The sequence below is a fragment of the Takifugu flavidus genome, chromosome 11, assembly GCF_003711565.1.
Source record: "Takifugu flavidus isolate HTHZ2018 chromosome 11, ASM371156v2, whole genome shotgun sequence".
NCBI classification, from domain to species: domain Eukaryota; kingdom Metazoa; phylum Chordata; class Actinopteri; order Tetraodontiformes; family Tetraodontidae; genus Takifugu; species Takifugu flavidus.
Window position 1 is genome coordinate 2,150,159 of NC_079530.1, and position 20,547 is coordinate 2,170,705.

At 45.3% G+C, this 20,547-nt stretch overlaps 3 protein-coding genes across 11 annotated transcripts; all 3 read left to right on the forward strand.

Moving 5' to 3' along the window:
* Nucleotides 1-1,926: 1,926 nt before the first annotated feature.
* LOC130533850 (THAP domain-containing protein 6-like) lies at nucleotides 1,927-4,803 on the forward strand. Of its 5 annotated transcripts, none has more exons than XR_008952682.1 (7): nucleotides 1,927-2,084; nucleotides 2,554-2,746; nucleotides 2,854-2,967; nucleotides 3,135-3,345; nucleotides 3,477-3,630; nucleotides 3,705-4,333; nucleotides 4,440-4,803. XR_008952682.1 is itself a non-coding variant. In XM_057047571.1 (6 exons), exons 1-6 carry the CDS (start codon nucleotides 2,005-2,007, stop codon nucleotides 3,766-3,768), a joined length of 816 nt encoding a protein of 271 aa, XP_056903551.1. In that variant the 5' UTR covers nucleotides 1,927-2,004; the 3' UTR covers nucleotides 3,769-4,803. The 5 variants fall into 5 exon arrangements, 2 of the variants coding, with proteins under 2 accessions (XP_056903551.1, XP_056903552.1); XR_008952684.1 differs by having other exon boundaries at nucleotides 3,705-4,314; XR_008952683.1 differs by having other exon boundaries at nucleotides 3,705-4,012; nucleotides 4,157-4,803.
* A 553-nt stretch (nucleotides 4,804-5,356) lies between these two features.
* pex13 (peroxisomal biogenesis factor 13) lies at nucleotides 5,357-8,574 on the forward strand. The gene is made up of 4 exons (XM_057047569.1): nucleotides 5,357-5,673; nucleotides 6,196-6,887; nucleotides 7,099-7,221; nucleotides 7,532-8,574. Exons 1-4 carry the CDS (start codon nucleotides 5,600-5,602, stop codon nucleotides 7,855-7,857), a joined length of 1,215 nt encoding a protein of 404 aa, XP_056903549.1. The 5' UTR covers nucleotides 5,357-5,599; the 3' UTR covers nucleotides 7,858-8,574.
* A 140-nt stretch (nucleotides 8,575-8,714) lies between these two features.
* On the forward strand, nucleotides 8,715-17,790 carry sanbr (SANT and BTB domain regulator of CSR). Of its 5 annotated transcripts, none has more exons than XM_057047561.1 (21): nucleotides 8,715-9,278; nucleotides 9,733-9,884; nucleotides 9,954-10,110; nucleotides 10,555-10,639; nucleotides 10,731-10,966; nucleotides 11,079-11,137; nucleotides 11,674-11,834; nucleotides 11,915-12,001; nucleotides 12,721-12,831; nucleotides 14,005-14,128; nucleotides 14,313-14,465; nucleotides 14,594-14,724; nucleotides 14,824-14,920; nucleotides 15,006-15,038; nucleotides 15,169-15,268; nucleotides 16,059-16,144; nucleotides 16,346-16,374; nucleotides 16,471-16,544; nucleotides 17,044-17,132; nucleotides 17,203-17,279; nucleotides 17,354-17,790. In XM_057047561.1, the coding sequence occupies exons 2-21, from the start codon at nucleotides 9,735-9,737 to the stop codon at nucleotides 17,388-17,390; spliced, it is 2,076 nt and encodes a 691-aa protein (XP_056903541.1). In that variant the 5' UTR covers nucleotides 8,715-9,278; nucleotides 9,733-9,734; the 3' UTR covers nucleotides 17,391-17,790. The 5 variants fall into 5 exon arrangements, 3 of the variants coding, with proteins under 3 accessions (XP_056903541.1, XP_056903542.1, XP_056903543.1); XM_057047562.1 differs by having other exon boundaries at nucleotides 10,558-10,639; XM_057047563.1 differs by lacking the exon at nucleotides 15,006-15,038.
* The last annotated feature ends 2,757 nt before the right edge of the window (nucleotides 17,791-20,547 follow it).

Sequence of the window (20,547 nt, forward strand, 5' to 3'; positions counted from 1 at the left end):
GGGATTTTCTTGCCCTCGCTTTTAGTTTTTTTTTCCCTGTTTGTTCAACTTGGCAAACCTGATTCTGACCAGTCCAGGATTTCCAAGCACCATGCCGATACCTCCCAGAGCAACACGCCAGTGCTGCGGTGGCGATGCTGTTAAGTACCCACACCACTTTCTGGCCAACCCAGCAAAAAAACAGCAAAGAACCATTCAGGAAGAGAGGAATTTCAGAAGCAGAGAATGAGTCCGGAGTTGTGGTGATGTCACAGGTCTGCTGTTGTAATTTATATATGATAAATCCCAATGGGGGCAACCCCAGCGTGTAGGTTTCTTTCTTAAAATCATGTTGGAAATCATAACTTTCCTATTTAAAAAGTGATTCCTTCGAAAGGCTGGACTGCTGTTATGGTCTGATTGTACACGTTTTCTGCTTCTGATGAGATAAAAATCCATTCTTGGTTGAGACGTTTCCTTCCTTCCCAATTTCTCCCATATTGTGCCTGTCTGTCGGAATGGCAGCATATTCAGTAACGCTGTCGCTTAAGCAGGAAACAGAAACAGCTGGCTGCCAAAGCAACATCAAGCTGAAACACAAAAAGAAACTGGAGTCTAGGTCGGCTCACCGTCTTCTGATGGAAAACCAGAGGGGTTTCCCATTTCAGGAATCTATTTAAAGCGTTGTGGCAAGGAAACTTTGGAGGGTTGTAAAGGTTTGAGCTGATTTTAAAGCACCGTTTTGTAGGTACGACGGGATCGAATGACATTTTGTGTGAGAATCATGCGTATGAAGTGGATTTCAACATTGGTTTGAACTGGTTTTACATCAACCAACATCACCTATCTCTGGTGAGAGGCAGCCGATCATCATCATCATCATCGTCATCGTCTTCGTCATCCCACACTCTCATCTCTCTGAGCCACACTCAGCTACTGTCCTTTCACCAGCAGCGGCGTTGTGGCGTCCCTCCTCTGACGCCGCTTTACATACATCACACTTGACATCACAGGTCCCCACCTGAAACCAAACCGACGCCTCCACAGTGAGCAGCTACGCCTGCACTCACAGCTCTGACGATGCAGGCCGCCTCCTCACCCAGTGTTACTATAGCATACTGAACAACCACCCCCCAACCCCCAAAACTTGTGAGAACGTGGGGGCTGACCTGCAGCTTCATTCGACCCTGCCAGTTTCAGAGGCAGGAACACGAGACCCAGGAGTTCCACCGTGCGACACGTTTTCATCTCTGCAACGTTTCATCTTTGAAATGATTGACTTTAGATAATCCAACTGGAGCATCGGTGCCGATGCCTGAATTTGCTACTTGGAAATAAATAGGGCCGTTATAACGGGAAAGAATCAAAGTTGAGTTTTTAATAGTAACAGAGTTTAGATGGATTCATTATTAGGCAATTTAACAATGACGTTCTATAAAGAACCCACCCCAGAGAGCAGTTGAGGGCAATAAACCTTAGATGTAGAGTTCAAATAGCCTCACTACTCATATCTGGATATGCTTTCGGACTTGTCGTATGGTTGTTGTGCAACAGTTTAAAACATTTTTTTGACTGCTTTAACTTTAGTACAATATTCACCTTTGGAAATGCATTTTAGTGCAGCTTAGGAAAGTTTCTCTTTTGCTAAACAATACAATGGATAATTAATTCAAACGTACACACCTTAATATGATTGTTTTTTTTATTATTTTGTTTTGTTTTTTAAATTAATGCAACCTAAAAGTGGCTGGTGTATCTATTTTGTAAGGTGACTGCGCCCTCTAGTGACCAAAAGTAAGCGTTGCTGTTTTGACCTTTAATCTTCCAAAGCCAAGCGTTTTTGATCACAAAGCAACCTACGGTGTTATTTAACCTTGTTTTACTCCAGCCTATGTATGCGCCATATTAATATGTGGAGGAGATATGGAGGAACGCATCGACATAAATAAAGAGTAGACGCCGCATCTGTGACCCAAGACATCCGGCCGCCATCTTGGTCCGGTCATCGTAGTGGAACCGGGGGAGATGCCGGAGCACTGTGCAGCCTATTCCTGTACAAATCGGCGGACTACTGGGAGCAGGGCTCGGGGGATTACTTTTCACAGGTAAGGTTGAACATTAGTGTTGGGTTTATTTTGTGATTAGAATGTTATTATACTATATTTATGTTCACCAGCGAAACTTGCTAATGTTAGCTGAAGTTAGCTAAGCTATGTTTACAGCCAGGTATTGGATCACCTGAGATTTTATAAATCACATTTTCCTTTACACAGACTTAGATTACAACTGACACGAGAATGCTATAGTAGAAATGAAACAAATATTGCTAATATAACACTGACCAGCAGATTTTTACTTGCATAAACTACAGACAACAGAACATCTGACTGCAGAATAGTTTGCAAACAAGCTTTCTCACAATTTTAGCAGCTTTGGTTCATTACCAACAGATAGGCGTAAGAATAGTTTTATTGAAGAAAGGTTCTAAGAAATTTGATGGAATAAATAGGCTTGAGCTCCTTTTTATATTGTGCTTGTGTTGGCTCTCTCCGATCTCCTCTTTTCATCTTGAAGGTTTCCCAAAGACAAAGACAAGAGGAAGAAGTGGGAATTGGCTTTGAGGAGGGAAGGATTCACTGCAACTGAATCATCTGTCATTTGCAGTCAGCATTTTAAGCAGGATGACTTTGACAGGACAGGACAGGTGGTCCGACTCAAAGATGGTGTTATTCCCTCCCTCTTCAGCTTCCTGGTTCACCTCCAAAGAGTAGGTATATCATCATAAGCCCTTTAGCTTTCAGACATATAAATATTCTATTATCAGACACAGGGCTTTTTTTTTTTTTTTTCAAGTATTGTGCATTTTCATTTTAGCCGGAAAAGGGCAGGACTACCTCGACCTCCAGAAAAGCTGAAGGGAGCCCGTCTGTGGCCACTCGGGGTGACCCAGAAGCTTCAACCTCATACTCACAACCTGAGCCGAATGATGTGAGCATTTCCATTTTAAACATCCCATCAAAAGGGTCTTAGACATAATAAAACCTCTGTTGTTTGCTGCCGCTCATATTGGGCAGGTGAGAAGCGAATGTGGGCCACCCTCTAGTGGTGTGTGTGGAACTGAACGTCACTCAAACCATGTGCGTCCCTCCTACTAGGATCATAGCTATGCCTTGCCTGCTTCTCCGTCCGCTCTCAAGGCTAGACTCAATGAAGCTTTAGCAAGAGTGGAAAGTCTGGAGCGAGAGAAGAAGAATGCCAGGGCGAGAGAAAAGAGGGCAAAGACCACGGTAAAGAGTCTGTTGGGGGATCTGAGGGAAGGGAACCTCATTAATGAAGAACTCAAAGAGAGGCTTGGTTTCTACTCAGGTAAGATAGTTGCACTTTGAAATTCACATACATCTTATTCTTATCCTCTTTATTAAAGTCTTGAGTTATTATAGTTGTTATAGAGTTATTATATGAAAGGGAATTATTCTTTTATTCTCATACAATTTCAGATCTTCAAATAGACTTCATGGCAAAGCAGGGCCATGAGTACTCCAAGGACTGCAGAGAGTTTGCCCTCATGCTTCATCTGCATGGTCCAAAGGCCTATAAATACCTCAGAGAGACTCGCAATTTTCCCCTCCCTCATCCACATACATTACAAAGGTCGTCCACGTAAAATCCAATCAAATTTTTGGACATTTCTGTTGCAAACGCGTTAATTGTCCATATTTCTACAGGTGGCTGTATTCGGTGGATGACGAGTCTGATGCTGGAGAGGAGATGCTAGGAAGACCAGGCTAAATATGGATGTGCTGCCATGGTCAAACCTAAAACGTGTGTGTGTGCGTGTTTGTGTGTGTTTGTATGTGTGAGACGATGGATGGGCGCGCCTCCAATGTTGGTTTGCAACCAGCTTGGGTGTGAGCTGAAAGGAAACCCACAAGAGCCACTTAGAACCAGTTTCCCACATCCGGTGACTGGGGAGAAAGTATTTGTAATGATGGCTGCAGGCCACATGCTGAAGTTGGCACCTAATCTGTTGCAGGTAAATAATTGTTGTCGACCGATTTGTGCAGAACTTTATATGTAAATACGGTTGTCTGTTCCTTGGCACAGTTATGGTTGAATGTGATGAGCAGCATTTTGCTGTTTGGGCTAGTTTGAGCAGGGTCTGGTTATTTCTCTGCAGGCCCTACAGTCCAATCGCAACGACTGGACAGATTAATTGGAAGTACATCGATCACCTCAGCGATGTGCGGCGTCTCACCCACAACGGTGGCCTAGTGATTCCGTCAGAAGGCGGAGCAACGCTGATGAGAGCTGCAGAGCTTCAGTCACCAAGCTTCAGTACGTCGTCAGGGAGGAGGTCAGAAGGGAGGACCTTTTTCTGCTTGGGGAACACATTGAGGAGACGGTTTGGACCGACGACCATCATTCCAACTTGTTGTCACCGGTTGTGTCTGTTTCTACAGCTCAGGATACAACATATTGCCTCCATTGACCTGCAGAAAGGAAGCATGAGGAAGAAGCTCTGCAAAACCCTTCCAGGGCTCTTAGCACATTTCAACTTTCATGAGCAACTTCCAACTCGAATTTACCTTGGAGAAAAATATAAATATTATTTTATTTTTATATATATAGTAACATGTCTATTGTGTTATATTTTCTATAAGAAAATAAGATGTGTTTGTATTTTGTTTCTTAATTTTTCAAGCTATTAAAATAGGCGAATAGAGCAATCTGCTTTTCTATCATATTACTGTGTAATTAGTAATAATATATGCTTGTATGTATAATATTTAATAAATAACCGAAAATATAATTTATTTGAATGAATACATGTGTCGCGTGTGTTTTGCTAAACACCTCATACATCACATATAGCAATATTCTATTGCTGTTAAGCCCGTTATAAATATTAAATTTCATCGAGCCGCGTGTCCTGTATCACACCTACATGTGCGACTTTGGCAGAGGAAAACGCGTGAAGATCACTTCAGTTTTTATTGAGTTATGATTGATTAAATGCGGCGTTTACTGTTTATTATCTTTATTGTGTCTATAGGACCTGCCTTATGCTCGCTTTTCTAGTTCAGACTGTACTAATCGTTTATGAAATCCACATGTGATGATTTATGAATGCGTTGGCACGATTCAAGCAGCAAAACATGACAAAGAAAACAATAGAAACCCACTAAAGCAGACACAGTTCTAGGGTAAAGATAAATAGCGCTACTGGTTCCGGGAGATTAATTTTTAATTAAATCTACACTCGTAAATCTATTATTTTGGTCTGTTTATTAGACTCAGTGCGCCGCCTTTAAGATAATCCGCAGTTTGCAAACCATATGGTTCTCTGACGTCTCTGTCTACATTGATGTTGCAAAATATTTTTCCAGTTCACCCGTATACAATGCGTTCTAAATTCATAAAATAATTGTTTAGAGTTTGAATAATGTTGTCAGGGCAACCGATGTATACGCTGTGGTGTTGAGTGAGTAATGTAGTTTATTTGGAAATTACAAGGAACACGTGAATGCAGCAGAACGAGCCGCTGTCGCCATATATGAAGCGCTGAGTTGACAGAGCTGCATATTATTCCATTTTTTTACGTTTGCGTGTAAGTTTTGAGATGGATTCACAGGCTCCGCCAAAGCCATGGGAAAGGCGGATTCCTGGGGCGATGAGTGTACCCCTGAACTACAGGTAAACTACAATCTCGGCGCGATAGCTTCCTATTCTGGGTTATCTGCTTCTTTTTAGCTAACAGTTTTGCTAACTCGTTGTGTCGAGATTGTTAAAATTGACCGGAGTATGATCCAAGCAGTGAAAGGCTCTTCCATGAAGCTCCGAACAGATCAACGCTTTAATTCACATTTATTTTTGTAAAAATGTGAGTTTTAATCATGGGCAAATCCAAGCAGCTAATATGGAGAGAGTCGAGCAGGCCTTCGGTGGTCACGTGATCGCCGGTCCTTCAGATTTAAACGAATTCTCACTTTATGACACTTTCTGCAGATTTAAATAGATGATTCTTTTAAAAATGCACATGAAATGTCGTTTCTGTCTGGCTTTCATGCTATGCTATGAAACTGAATCCTTTGCCAGTCTATAGGTTTGGTGGACATTGAGCACATTTAATTTTAAGTGCATACATTATAAGCGCAAGTTGCATTTAATGACGTCCTTGTGAGATCTCTTAACATATGTACCCATTTCTTCAAACAGGTCTGTAAATATAGCACCACAGGGTGGTCCCCATCCAGCTGCTGTACCACCGGTTCTTACAAGGATGGCTCCGCCAGTGCCACCTCGTCAGGGGCAGCAGACCTACCGCCCATCCTACAGCTCTTTCCCCTCTTCCTATAGCCCTTATGGGAGCTCTGTCTACAGTGGATACAGCCCCTACACGTACGGTGGTGGTTATGGCCTCGGAGGATACAACCGCCTCCCCCACAACGAAGAGATTGCCCCCAGTCGCTTTGTACAGCAGGCTGAAGAGAGCAGCCGCGGTGCCTTTCAGTCCATTGAAAGCATCGTTCAGGCCTTCGCTTCAGTCAGTATGATGATGGATGCCACGTTCTCGGCTGTGTATAACAGCTTTCGTGCCGTATTGGACGTAGCAAATCACCTAACAAGATTACGTGCACACCTAACTCGAGTATTGTCAGCTTTTGCTTTGGTGCGCTCCCTGCGGTACCTGTACAGAAGACTTCTGAGGCTACTGGGGAGGAGAGCAGAGTCTGAGGTCGAGGACCTGTGGGACGACAGTGCCAATGATTCCCTGGCTACGGCTGCAGCAGGGATGGAGAACCAACCAGTCAAATCCTGGCCAATCTTTCTTTTTTTCGCTGTTGTTTTGGGGGGACCCTATCTCATATGGAAGCTATTGAGCTCCAGCTCTGACTCTGAAGACACCGGTAAGACTGGAATCCAATATTCTGCACTTTGTTTAGCCCAAGAGCAGGTTGATTGCACTGTTGTTTGTTCATCACCTTGTCTGAGAAGTATCTATTGACATACTTATTAATATCTCGGCCTCTGTACACTATGAAAATGGATTTGAAATGAAACGGCTGATACATGACATTTAGTCTCGCAGTTACACAATCTTTTGTTTTCTTCATTTAGCCACTAACTGGGCCAGTGGAGAGGATGACCACGTCGTCGCTAGAGCAGAATATGACTTCTCGGCCGCGTCGGAGGAGGAAATTTCTCTGCGTGCTGGAGATTTGATGAACCTTGCCCCTAAAGGTGAGATTTCACTGCCCGGTTTTACAGTAATAATCCCACTTGGTGTCACACTGTTTGTTATGTTTTCTTGTTTAGGTCTTGGAACTTTAAAGTGATTGTTTTTTGAAATGCACAAGACTAAAATAAAAATAAAAAATCTTATGTACTGGTATTTAAAAAGTTATTTTAAAATCATTACAAGTTAAGTAATGGTCACGACCCTGGTAAAGCTTTTCTGCACACTATATTTCAGAATACTATGCTAATTATGTCTCCTATGTAGTTTGAATATCTCTGTTGTTGATATGTTTATTATTCTGTCTCGTGTCAGAGCAACAGCCCAGGGTGCGAGGCTGGCTGCTGGCCAGTGTTGATGGGCAAACCACAGGACTTGTTCCAGCCAACTATGTCAAGATCCTTGGAAAGAGGAGAGGTCGTAAACATGCAGAGATGGAGAAGCTTGCTCAGGTCCAGCAGGATGACAGGCAGGCCCTCCAGACACGTCCTGCTGCAGACCCTCAGTTACAGCTTGGCCAAGACTTCAGCTCAGGTTTCAACTTCGCCCCCCCCTCTGCAGCCCCCTCAGAGGAGCTGCTGGAATCGGTGTATGCAGAAACACCCAGCACCAGACAAGCAAACCTGGACCAAGAGGACTGACCTGCCATGCTTGGGAATGGATGAATGAAAAAAAATATGTATGTGTGTGTGTGTGTGTGTGTGTGTGTGTGTATATATGCAATTGTGATAAAAATATTTGGGATTTAGGATTTGAATTGTTAAAATGTCTACCTTTTGGAAAGGTTACTCATCAAAATGTGTGTTAAGGTTATAAACCAGTCCTTGCTGTCTTGTTGACCAGCTGATTTAAGATAAGGCTGGTTGTGTTTGTTTAATGAAAGCGTCATGTGTGAATGTTAATAATGTGAAAGGACACCGACAGTTTCTGTTGGACATGAGGTAAAGCTTTACCTTTATTTTTGAGTCGCTCTCTTCCTAGTTTTTTTTTTTTTTTAACTTCTTGACCGTTTTACCCCTTTTTGGGAGGATGCTGAGTCTGTCCCAGCTGCAGATGAGCACAGGCAGGGTTCAGCCTCGAATGAGTCCCCAGCTCACTGCAGGGTGCAATGTGAGTATTTGGGTTTCAGTACCTTGCTCAAGGGTACCCCGGCGGTGACGTGAAGCACCATGTATTCTTGTTCCTAATTGTAGGAAATCGACGTGATTACACTCATCATCTACTGGCTAATTTTGCACATTACTAGCTATTTACGGAAGTAATTCTATATTTAAAAATAAACGTTAAACTCCGTACATATTTTGCATTTTTTGTCATGAGTTTAAAAAATCAAAATAAAATAATTTATTAGCACGGAATTATTGCTAGATCTGTGGTGTCGCGTTATGTAGTCGTAATATTAGTTAATGCGTAAACGTTCAATTTCCGGCTCAGGTGTCCTAGCAACGGGCGGCAGCGTCTGCTACAGTACGTCAACGAGATTTCGTAGGTACTCGCCGATAAAGTCCCGTAAATTAAATTACTTATTACTGAGTTTGTACTGTGACAGCATATTAGAAACATTTCCTACGTAGAAGTAAAACAATTTGGGAACAAACAGTTGCCCGAGTAGAGAGAGACTGCCGGAAAACAGAATGAAGCCGATGTTGCCTTCAAGTCTATCAGAAATACTCGTAATTACCACGTATAGTTGACCGACTACAGAATAGACCCACGGATGCTTTAACAGTTTGACATTAAATGTTCATTTTTTCGAAAATGTCATTGAAGTACGCATATCTTAAATATATTGCTGTAGCATCAGGGGTTGACATATTTTGAAGAAAAAAATCATAATCATTTGAAAATAATCGGACCACGTTCGGGATGTTTGGAGTTTACGAGGTCGGTAAACTATTAGCTGCAGCCCAGCACACGTCGCTAGCCACGTCTGCCCAGAGCCGATAAGACAGCCGCAGCCTCAGCATCTCTTCATCGCCATTATCTTTCATACACAATGAAATAAATCGGGTATCAGCTCACCGCACAGTCTCAAACGACGTGGGAGAGGAACGATAGCGCAGTGAGTATGCAGATCCTATGTAAGGCGTCTCTGTGTTGGTGATTTATTCCAGAATACGACCTAAACACAGGTCTTAGGCCAGCGCTAGCATCGCTTAGCTGACGTTACAAAGTTAATCTGTTGCATACTAAAATAACACTTAAATCGTGACATAAAGTCTGACAGGGGAAATCTACTGTCTGTTAGTGTCCACGGATGTTTAAAGGCCCTGCCGGACGTTTTAATTGTGTTTGTCACCAAAAACAATAAATGGCTTAAGCATTTCAAACTATTCTACACTGCAATGTACGGCTAACAGCTGAATGTAGGAGGAAAAAATAATTAGCTATTAGAAATGTGTATATGGCTTTCAAATACAGTCAGGAGCTGAAGTAACAGTCACTGTAGCTGTATGTCCACCTTTGATTGACCTTTCAATGACAAATGGACGTATTCTCTGTTGACCTGTTTGCAGAGATGAGCCGCTTCAGTTTGGACAACAACAACTTCCCCTATGACAACAATGTCCTGGTCCTGGACATGGTTTTGGGCTCTCTGTGGGGGGCACCCCAGCCCATTAACTGGGATAATGTAGCAAAGCTCGTTCCAGGATTCACCCCCAGCGAGGTAACCAAAATGTCCTCCTCTATCACATTCTCTGGCTCGGCAACACAGCTTGTGCTTTTCATCTTGCAGTGTTCCCACCGATTTGAGGAGCTGAAACTCTCGGGGGTTTTCCCTCACATGGACAACCAGTGCAACACCCTGACCGACTCGTCCCCATCGAATGACGCATTGCTGGACACTGGAGACGCGATGGAGACGGGAAACAGCTGCAGCAGGAACGTTACAGGTCAGTAAGTCTGATCTGGATCCAGGTTCTGGGGGAGAACTTTATGAATTAGCTCTCCACCACACTGGATTTGGGGACTAAAGTGAAACCCGTATGTACAAAATGATTGCATTCACCCTCAGGCTCCTCCATTAGTTAATATGGTAACAAAACATCACATTTACACTCAAATTCCATTGTATGAAAATAAAACAGGATCACATTTGGATTTGTTTAACCAGTTTTTACTTGTTTGTCGAAGCATTAGTTAATTAAGTAGATTTTATTGGGGAGTATTTGGAATTATTCAGAAATACACCAGAGTTGCTGATGATGTTTTCCCTACTGTTTGCTAGTAGCATCCTCTGTTTGCTCCTACTGATTTGGTACCAAAATAAGGGTGAACCTTCTGATAGTTACTGCATGATAAGAAGGCTCACATTGTTTTTCTGTGATTTGTGGAAGGAGGCTCCTCTGAAAAGGTGGTTGCCGTGGAGAAGAAAGAGAAAAGATTAGCCGATGAGAATGACAAACCTCAGAAGCTGCGAGAGTACGTGTCGACATTTTCCTCGGAAACCTTGTTCCCTTCGCCGCTTTTTGTGTCACCACAGGCCGCATTTGCACTGCTGTTGTTTCTGCAGTCCCAACATGCTGATCCACGTGTGTGACGAGACCAAAAACCTGAAGCAGGACTTCACCTGTCCCAGAGATCTGCTAGTTAAAGAGATGCGGTACTTCGCGGAGTACCTGTCCGTGGACACCCAGCGGTGGGAGGAGGTCGACATCTCTGTTCACTGCGACGTGCAGATCTTCGACTGGCTCATGAACTACGTGAGGAGGAACTCTGCCGGCGAGAGCAAAGACAAACCGCGGCTTGGTGAGGCCTGGCAGCAGCCGTGCATCCATGTAGCGGTGCTGTGTTCTGCCGCTCTTTGGTTGTGGGTCCTGTGTCGGTTGCCGCTTGGTCACGTGATGTTTGTTGGTTGCAGAGCCCAGCAATGTCATCTCAATCCTGATCTCCTCCGAATTCTTGAAGATGGATACTTTAGTAAGTGTTGCCATGACGGAGGTGTTGTGGCCCGGCCTGTTGATTCTTCAGCTTTAAGACTTCTTTCTTGTGTGGCCGTGAATGTTTAGAGGAGATGCTCCAGCACCATTTGGCCCCACTGCTGCTTCATCCTGGTCCTTGCATGCGTGGAGCTGCAATGGCGGGATCAGTGGTTGTAGTATTTTAAGCAGATTATAATGTGTGTTCAGCACAATCATTGTTGCTAACGTTGATGTTGCATGAAACATACAAAAAGTTTGACGTATTGAGGCTGATGGATGAGTGATGGCGATACTTTCATTAGTAAATATAAAGCAAGGCAATATAAAATGGGATATAATGTAAAAGTAGGAGCATTTAGCAGTTGTGTGTAGGAACTAGCAAGCAACGATTGTTACATAGCGGTCTAGAAGTTGAAAAGAATAAGTCTGCATTGATGTTTGTGGGCGAAAACATCCCGTTTCTACATGTGGTAAAACCCTAATGTGGTGGAATGTGTGGCTGGATTCAGCAGCCAGGTGTGTTTGTGTGTTCAGGTGGAGGAGTGCATCCAGTACTGCCACAAATACATGAGCGCCATTGTGGCCACGCCGTGCAACATGAACTGCATCAACAGCAACCTGGCCACGCGGATCACCGACCTCTTCAACCACAACGAGGCCGACGACATCAGGGACAAAAAGGACAAATTCAAAAGGTAGTAACCCGCTCCTGTCTTTATAAGGGACAAAGGGACGTTGCAAAAGGGACCAAATGTTGGGTTTTTTCTGTTTGAAGCAAATTGTTTCAGAAGAAAATCGAGCGTCTGTTTGATCCTGGACACCAGAACAGAGATTCACCAGGAAACGCCTCCACTCTGTACAGGTGGGTCTCAGCTACACCTGATGCTATTCCAGGTAATAACGTTAATATACACATTCAAACTAAAACATTTTAATCTTAAAGCAACCACGAAAATAAAGCACCTTTTTAATAACTCAGTAACAGCTCTTGTGAACCGTCCTAACTTTGTTCTACTCTTATTTCAACACTAGATTTCTGGGTTTTAAAATCAAATCAAATCAATCTTTATTTATATAGCGTCTTATACAATCAAAATTGTTTCAAGGCGCTTTCCAGAATCCCAGGGCCTGACCCCAGGAGAGGAGAGGAGAGGAGAGGAGAGGAGAGAGGAGAGGAGAAGGAGAGGAGAGGAGAAAGAGAGGAGAGGAGAGGAGAGGAGAGGAGAGGAGAGGAGAGAGGAGAGGAGGAGAGGAGAGAGGAGAGGAGAGGGAGGGGAGGAGAGGAGAGGAGAGGAGAAGGAGGGGGGAGGAGAGGAGAGGAGAGGAGAGGAGGGAGAGGAGAGGAGAGGAGAGGAGAGGAAAGGAGAGGAGAGGAGAGGGGGGGAGAGGAGAGGAGAGGAGAGGAGAGGAGAGGAGAGGAGAGGAGAGGAGGAGAGGAGGGGAGAGGGAGAGGGAGAGGGAGAGGGAGAGGGAGAGGGAGAGGGAGAGGGAGAGGGAGAGGGAGAACAGTGACAGTTTTTGTCCACCTCTCTGTGACGGTGCTGTTTTCCAGCGTTGACGTGGGGGGTGTCCTGTCTGCAGGTGTGCTCTGTGCCTCAAGCTGCTGACCAAAGACACAGAGAAAAGGATTTCTTGTGTTCCGGGAAAAATAAACGTTGACTCTCGTGGAGAAATAATTTATACACACAGCAGGTAGGATGGTGGCGACGGCGGACGCTGGGAATCCATGCAAACGCCCCTTTAGTGCAGACTCGTGTCAAAAAGAGTACCGTAATTTCCGGACTATAGAGCCTGGTTATACGCCGCATAATCTAATTTTAGAAAGAAAATCAATTTTGTACTTAAACAAGCCGCGGGTATCCTACGTAGTAATATGAAAAATTAGATGGAAAACATTCAGTACCGGTCGATGTTTTTATTACCGTAAGAGACGAGTCACTGACGAGCGACAGACAGACAGGTAAGAAACAACAGCCACTCTTTTCACTTGTATGTTTATACAGAGACCTTAAATCCAAATTTCATCACGTCAGGATTTTTTAACTTTTCTTTTAATTTAATCCGCTTAGCAACATGAATATATTGGACCGGTAAATGCTTTTTTTTTCTAACGGTGTTTGTAATGCAGCTACCTTGAAATATACGTTTGTATCAGCTACACACAAATTACGTTGTTTATGCTTTTTTACTCAAACAATGAACAATCTAAACTTCCCCGATGGCCCACCTCTAAAACCTTCTATTTTCATGGCGGTGGCGATTGCTTTTGCCTTCCGTCTGATTTGTACAGCGGAAACACCGCGGCCGCCTGCTCTCTGTGTGTTGACCCAGTCTTCCAGAACCTTCTCAAGCTCGGGCCACCTGCGATGTTTACGTCTAAAAGCTTTTGCATCTTTTTGCTTTGGATCAGTTCTTCATGCTGGCGTCTCCACCTTCTCCCCATTGATTACCGTAATGCCAAGATTATACGCGCCAGCTCGATTTCCCTCTTCAACCGCCAGAGTGATCGCTTTTAACTTAAAAGCCGCATCATATGCTTTTCTTCTAGTATTTTCCATGTTGATGAGGGTTAGTAAAAATGACTGATTCACAATAGTTGTGATAGTGCGCCAAGAAAAAAAACATAAATAAGCCGCACCGTAGAATAAGCCGCAGTGTTTAAAGTGTAGGAAATAAGTAGCGGCTTATAGTCCGGAAATTACGGTAATATTGTATTATTGTTGTTATTACACATTATTATTATGATGTGTGTGGATGTCGGTATGTATTTCCTGCTTTTGTTGGGATGATGGCCACCAACATCTGTGAGCACGGTGGACCGGCGGAGTGTGTGTGCGTTATTTATTTATTTATTTATTTTTGTAGACAGAAGTGCTGGGATGTGCACGAACACATTACTGGGCTCTATGAGGAACTCAAGTCCTGGGTCCTGGTCTATTGGAGAATCTGGGGTACCGTTAACTACCTCACCTGCTCACGATGTCAGCAGGTAGGTGCGCATGTTGGAAAGTGGATGTAATGAGTTTGGTTGGGTTGTTTTTTAAGCATCGCCGTGGCAACATATGCCAAACAAAACCTGATCGGAGCGAGATAATGTTCTGAGCTCTAACACTGTCTTAAAATGTATTTAATTTTTGTGTGTGTGTGTGGTGTGTGTGTGTGTGAGCGTGCAGGTGTTCCTGTGTACGGAGCTGACCCACTGTAAGTACCACCCTGACAGTGTGCTGTACTCTGGTATGGGTACAGACAGAGGCTGGCACGGTGCAGGAATTTACCCCTGCTGCAAACAGAGAGCGCTCCGGTTTGATCCCTCCGGGATGCCAAAGGTGAGGGCAACGGAAACGGGTCCAGAGTGATCTGACCGCGCTCCCCAGACCACCGCAGCCTCGCCGGATATGATCACCAGGCCGTCCTGCCCGGTGCAGGCTCAACGTCTGTGCGTTTGCTTGTTCAGGGCTGTAAGAACCGGGACCACATCGTGAACGTGCGCGACGAGAACCGCGACGAGGTCCAGATCGGAGTCCTCAATGACCTGTTGCTGCACAGAGACGCGGTGTGTTTGTCCGTCGTGGCGCCTCCAGAGGGGTGAGCATCCCGATGCCTGTCAGTCTGCCTGTGTGAGAGACGGTTTGCAGTTACATTCAGTGTGTGTGTGTGTGGTGTGTGTGTGTGTGTGTGTGTCAGGGCTGAAGATGGCCCGTGTGCTGTGGAGCAGCTTCCAGACTGTGAAGTCCTCCTGGAGCCCACCCTGCTGGGTCCCCTGAGAGGAGATGGAAGTCCTGTGAGTCTCTTGTGCTTTTGTGTCTCACTGACTCCTCCGACTGTCTTTATGGGTCTAAGTGCGTCAACGTCCTCTCTTTAACCAGTTTTCCCTTTTGAAAGACTGGAGTCTCCAACTGGTAGGATCTCCCGCTCTTTCCCCTCGCTACATTCATTCATGCTCGCAGGTGTCTCCACCTGGACCAGCCTGTCGGTCAGACCCGATGACGATGGTGAGGCCTGATCTCGTTGTCACCGTGGTCTTTACAGAGGCAGCAGGCACTGCAGTCGGAAGATGAGGAGTACACCACGGGGTCAGAGGTCACAGAAGACGAAGTGGGAGATGAAGAGGAGCTCTCCAAGAACCAAGGTGAAGACTTGTACCAGAAGAATGCGTTAAGGGACAAAGTCTTTCTGCTGGTCTCACAGGACAAAGAGCAACATTTCAGTGTAAAAGAGACTTTTGAAGATTTGCAACAAGTAACAAAGAGAGAAGTTTTTTATTAAACCTCTTTATAATCTGATCTTGTAATATTCATGAATTCGGCCGATATTAAAGGGCCCATATTGTGCTACATCAAGGACTAAGTTTCCTATTAGGACCCCAGAACATGAATTAGATAATTCCTCCTAAAACGAGGCTCTACTCAGTTTTACAGACTCTCCTCACTGAATTTAACGAGGGAGCGGAGCGCTGATTCATTTAATGCTTCAAAAAGTGACGCCTGTGGGGTCGTAGAAGCTCAAACCTCCAAAAGAAGGTCTGTGGGATGTTCCGAGGAGCTTATCTCCAGGTAGAGGTGGGACGACCCCAGGCGCTTTATTGAGGACACAACCAGACATATGTTGAAAATATACATAACTGATATGAAAGGTGCATTTTGTATAATTTGGGACTGCAGAGTCAGTCTTCAGTGCACTAATGTTGCTTTCCTGGGAGATTTGCAGCTTTTCTGTGGCAGACTTTTCGCTGGTTTGTCAAAGCTCAAGTCTGTAGCTCCATATTTTTGCTGATGGACATATAAATGGAGAGAAGCTGATGTTTCCGTGTCACTCGCAGCCTTTTTGGGGATGGAGAAGGAAGCGGATGGTTGACTTTGGCCAGCAGATGGTGACAGACGTGCTTGTAATCCTGCTTTCTGCTGTGTTTTTGTTTTTAGCTGTGAAAAAGTCCAGGAAGGCCCCGAGACCTCTGAAAAAACAAGTGTCCTCTCCAAACTTCCAGCTCAAAGACAAAGCAGTGAAAGTGAGTCAGAAACTGTGAACTCTGATGCTCATTCACACCAGTAACTGTTTGTTTTTATATCACTGGAACTTGGAGTGTTGGAAATCAGTAAATTTCAGGAGGGATCCTGTCAGCTATCACAGCCGGGCCCGCAAGAAAATAAGGATTCCTTTATTTTTTTGCATTTAATTCATGACAGCTGTTGTTGTTTTTTGCCCACAGTCACAGCCCAGGGACAACAACCCTTTTGTGTGAGTCTCCAGCGTCTATTAATCTGGTACTTTCCTGCTGTGGTCACCTGTTCTGTATTTCAACGTGTGTGTGTGTGCGTGTGTGTGTGTGTCCAGGGTTAGTACCCAGAAGAGTAAGTGGGATAGTTCTCGCTCCATGAGGTACAACCAAGATGCTCAAAGAGAAGAAGGTATAGCAGCGGTTCTTCAGTATTAATGACGTAGTAATAAGCTGCTACAGTGATCCGGTTAGTTTAATACGGCTACTTTTGATCCTGAGCTGCATTCATTCCCTTTACCGGTACTTGATTATCAGATACTTTGTCTTCTTACGAGGTTCTTTCACTTTTAGTTAACGGACAGACTTTTAGCTCGGGATCAACATCACGCCTCGACCCACTTCCTGTCTTGTGATTACGCAAGACTGCTGACCCGTAATTCTCTTCCTTCTCCTTTTATATCGGCCCCTCACGCCAGCAGGTCAGAGTCAGCCTGACTCGTCCCCACGTGGACACACTGTCCACAGACTCTGTTGAGCAGGCCCGCCTCCACTGAGCTGAGCAACATTTAAAAAGAGAGGCATCAGTCGGGGGGGGGTCATGCTATGCTGCCTCAGCACTCCCTCGACCAATGACGTCCCCTGGTCGACATCAGTGTTCTTACTTATGTTTGTGTGTTTTGATGACCCAGACCAGCGTCGCATGATTGAGACCATCAGCCACCTGACCAAGATGAGGTTTGGAGAACAGGAGCACAACAAGGCCAAAGACACTAAAGAAGTCAGTAGGAGGACATCTGGAACGTTGTGGCCCTGCTGCCAGCTCATGTGTGACCGTCTGTCTGTTTCAGCCTGCCGGGGGCATCTACTCCAGGCTGGAGGCCCAGTTTAAGAGTCAGGCCAAGCAGAGTTCAGACAAGATTCCCAGGTACTTCATGACTGGCGCTGCTCAGGCACCGCCCAGCCCGCCCGGTTTCATATTGAGCATTGGTTTTCCCCCAGATCTAAAGTGCGCTACGCTCAGATCCGGACGACGTAAGGGAGGCGACGGACGGCGAGATTCTTCTGCAACGCTTCGCTGCGACAAGATCTCTTCCTGTTGGCGGCATGGTCAACAGTGACAATTAACCAGCTGCTTCCCTGCCCCTGAACACTTCCTGGCCCCTCCAACTGTGCAGAGATGACTGTAAGTTCTGCACCCCCACCCCCCCCATCACGCTCTAGTGCTCAGCTGGCCGTTTGTTCCTTCAGGGGATCCACTCAAGCCTCTCTGCCTCTGCTGGATTTACTTCCGGAATGTGTGGGTTACGGAAAACTAATGCTTTTTTTTTCTGCTTCCAACCGACTGTTTTGGACCCAGTTCTGCTACGGACATTCTTCTCCGTCCCGGAACATAAATGATTGAAAACAGAGACCCAATAAACCGTTGAATGACGTTCTGCAGAGTCTGGTCTGTTGTACCGTCGCTGGCCACTAGGTGGCAGTATACGTTGCGGGACGGTTCCATTTTCCACTTTACCTCGGTTTGAGAGCACAACTATGACCTCTGGCCCAGTTTAGCACAGATAAAAAGGGGCTACAATATGGAACCTAATGCACATCACTACTCAAGCTGCTTATACTGAGGTTAGAACAGCCCGAAACGCTCATTTGCACCTGACCCTTCATTTACACGGTTGGCAGGTGATTTGAAAAACTACTTCCTCAAGTCTGGTTGATGTTCCCATGTCAACAGGTCCCATCCTGTCTCCGTGCACGCTTACTCCGAACCATTAATCAGAACTCCTTTTTCCATCCCCTTCTGGAGCCTTTTGAGTCATTTTCAAACGCAGTAAAAGAGCATTTGTCTCAGGCGAAGGTCAAAGGTCGTTGACCCTGGAAGTTCCTTCATTTCTTCTTCTCTGGTGGAAGCAAACAAACGCTTTTGCTGCTCGGGCATTTGTCACAGTAATGAAATAATATAAAGCTGTGCATGAGTCCCAGGCTCTTCCTCTCTGATGATATTAATAACCACAGCTACACAGACGAGCCTGAAGCAGCGCACGGCCTCTCTCTGCGCCGCCGTCGGCTCAGCAGGGGGCCGCCCCAGCTGTTGCCTCTTTTCCTCAACAGCAAATGCCGAGAGTGGCTGAGGATCGCCGGGGGGGTGTGGGGGGGTAATGGTCGAGTTACAGGCCGACGGATTGAAACGTCAATGGTGAACACATGAAACCTGAAATGCAGAAACAAGATGCTGCAACAACGCCAAAGCAACCCCCCACTTCCTGTTCAGGCCGCCATGACCTGAAGCCACAACTGGGTCTCTGGAGACCAGCAAAAGAGATGAGACGTTTGGCCCCCGTCCAGTCTATAACCGGTCCATCTATCCTCCCTGTCCCACTATAACCAGTCCATTTACCCCTCTGTTCCACTATAACCAGTCCATTTACCCTCTCTGTCCCACTATAACCAGTCCATTTACCCTCTCTGTCCCACTATAACCAGTCCATTTACCCTCTCTGTCCCACTATAACCAGTCCATGTACCCTCTCTGTCCCAGTATAACCAGTCCATTTACCCCTGTCCCACTATAACCAGTCCATTTACCCTCTGTCCCACTATAACCAGTCTATTTACCCTCTCTGTCCCACTATAACCAGTCCATTTACCCTCTCTGTCCCACTATAACCAGTCCATTTACCCCTCTGTCCCACTATAACCAGTCCATTTACCCTCTCTGTCCCACTATAACCAGTCCATTTACCCCTCTGTCCCACTATAACCAGTCCATTTACCCTCTCTGTCCCACTATAACCAGTCCATTTACCCTCTCTGTCCCACTATAACCAGTCCATTTACCCTCTCTGTCCCACTATAACCAGTCCATTTACCCCTCTGTCCCACTATAACCAGTCCATTTACCCCTCTGTCCCACTATAACCAGTCCATTTACCCTCTCTGTCCCACTATAACCAGTCCATTTACCCCTCTGTCCCACTATAACCAGTCCATTTACCCTCTCTGTCCCACTATAACCAGTCCATTTACCCTCTCTGTCCCACTATAACCAGTCCATTTACCCCTCTGTCCCACTATAACCAGTCCATTTACCCTCTCTGGTAATTGCTGGGTAAAAATGTTAAAGAACCCTCATAATGAAGCTGTTGACTCCATTGTGACCTTGTCATCAGGTATTTATTGATCTTTGTTGGCGTCTCCTCATTGATGAATCCTTATTCTCTTACTGAGTTTGCATCATGTTTACTTCAACAACAGTGACATAATCCTCCAGTTTTGCCATCCACTTTGAATTAGCAATGCAGTTAAATATAAATATTTGTGATTTGTGCTGTGAACCACATTTACTAGTTTTACGACCCCGAATACATCGAATCGTGGGGCAGGTAAACGGGTTCAAGACGACTTGCTGCAGTTCAAACCAGCATCAGAATCAGGGAGACTTTAGTCACCTGTCACGTTTGTTGGTACCAGACGGGCTGATCTACTGGGATTTCAACCCACAACCATCTCCAGGGTTTCCAGAGAATGGTCCCAAAAGTTGTGTGATGAAGATGCCCTGTTGATGGGAGAGGTGAGAGGAGACTGGGCAGACTGGTTCAGATGGTAGAGAGGCAACAGGAACTCTAATAACCACTGGTTAGTGGTTATTAGAGAACAAATGAGCGATGCTCTCGTGACAATATGGAGCAAAATCTCTGAGGAATCTCACGCAGATCTATAGTCGAAGGGTCCAAACTGTTACTGGGCAGCTGCATCTCTGGTCCGAGCCAGCAGGTTGTTAGGCGGCGCCTCGGACGGTCCTGCTGGTGTCATTGCAACCTTTAATGCAATTCCAGTATGTTAAAAGGGATTAGCGGCGAGCTCGGGTTACCTAATCTAACGCTGTCCAAAAATGTCAGAGGGGAAGTTGCCGCACGTGCATGATGATCGTGTCCATCACTGTGGCGCCACCAGCTTCATTGGACTCTCTCGGTTAGCAAAGACGAGCAAATGAAGCTAACGTTCTGGGGAAATTCGAGGTAGTAATAAATGATAATGAAACAAAATTCCAACTGGGACCTATGACGGGAAGCCGTTTCCAAGGCAACCCCTGTTATACAGCAGCTTCAGCAGAACTCTGTACGCGTTTCGGTCGAAATTGTCAGGAACAATTTCCAGGAAGGTGGAACCTTGACTTTCGGACCAGACGGGTGCAG

Bases quoted from the DNA above. Each gene is read 5' to 3' on its own strand.
- LOC130533850 (XM_057047571.1), top strand. From the start codon at position 2,005: ATGCCGGAGCACTGTGCAGCCTATTCCTGTACAAATCGGCGGACTACT. The intron at 2,085-2,553 runs GTAAGGTTGAAC...TTCATCTTGAAG, and splicing joins CGGGGGATTACTTTTCACAG to GTTTCCCAAAGACAAAGACA. The intron at 2,747-2,853 runs GTAGGTATATCA...TTTTCATTTTAG, and splicing joins TCCTGGTTCACCTCCAAAGA to CCGGAAAAGGGCAGGACTAC.
- pex13 (XM_057047569.1), top strand. From the start codon at position 5,600: ATGGATTCACAGGCTCCGCCAAAGCCATGGGAAAGGCGGATTCCTGGG. The intron at 6,888-7,098 runs GTAAGACTGGAA...TTCTTCATTTAG, and splicing joins CTCTGACTCTGAAGACACCG to CCACTAACTGGGCCAGTGGA. The intron at 7,222-7,531 runs GTGAGATTTCAC...GTCTCGTGTCAG, and splicing joins GATGAACCTTGCCCCTAAAG to AGCAACAGCCCAGGGTGCGA.
- sanbr (XM_057047561.1), top strand. From the start codon at position 9,735: ATGAGCCGCTTCAGTTTGGACAACAACAACTTCCCCTATGACAACAAT. The intron at 15,269-16,058 runs GTGAAGACTTGT...TTTTGTTTTTAG, and splicing joins GGAGCTCTCCAAGAACCAAG to CTGTGAAAAAGTCCAGGAAG. The intron at 16,145-16,345 runs GTGAGTCAGAAA...TTTTGCCCACAG, and splicing joins TCAAAGACAAAGCAGTGAAA to TCACAGCCCAGGGACAACAA.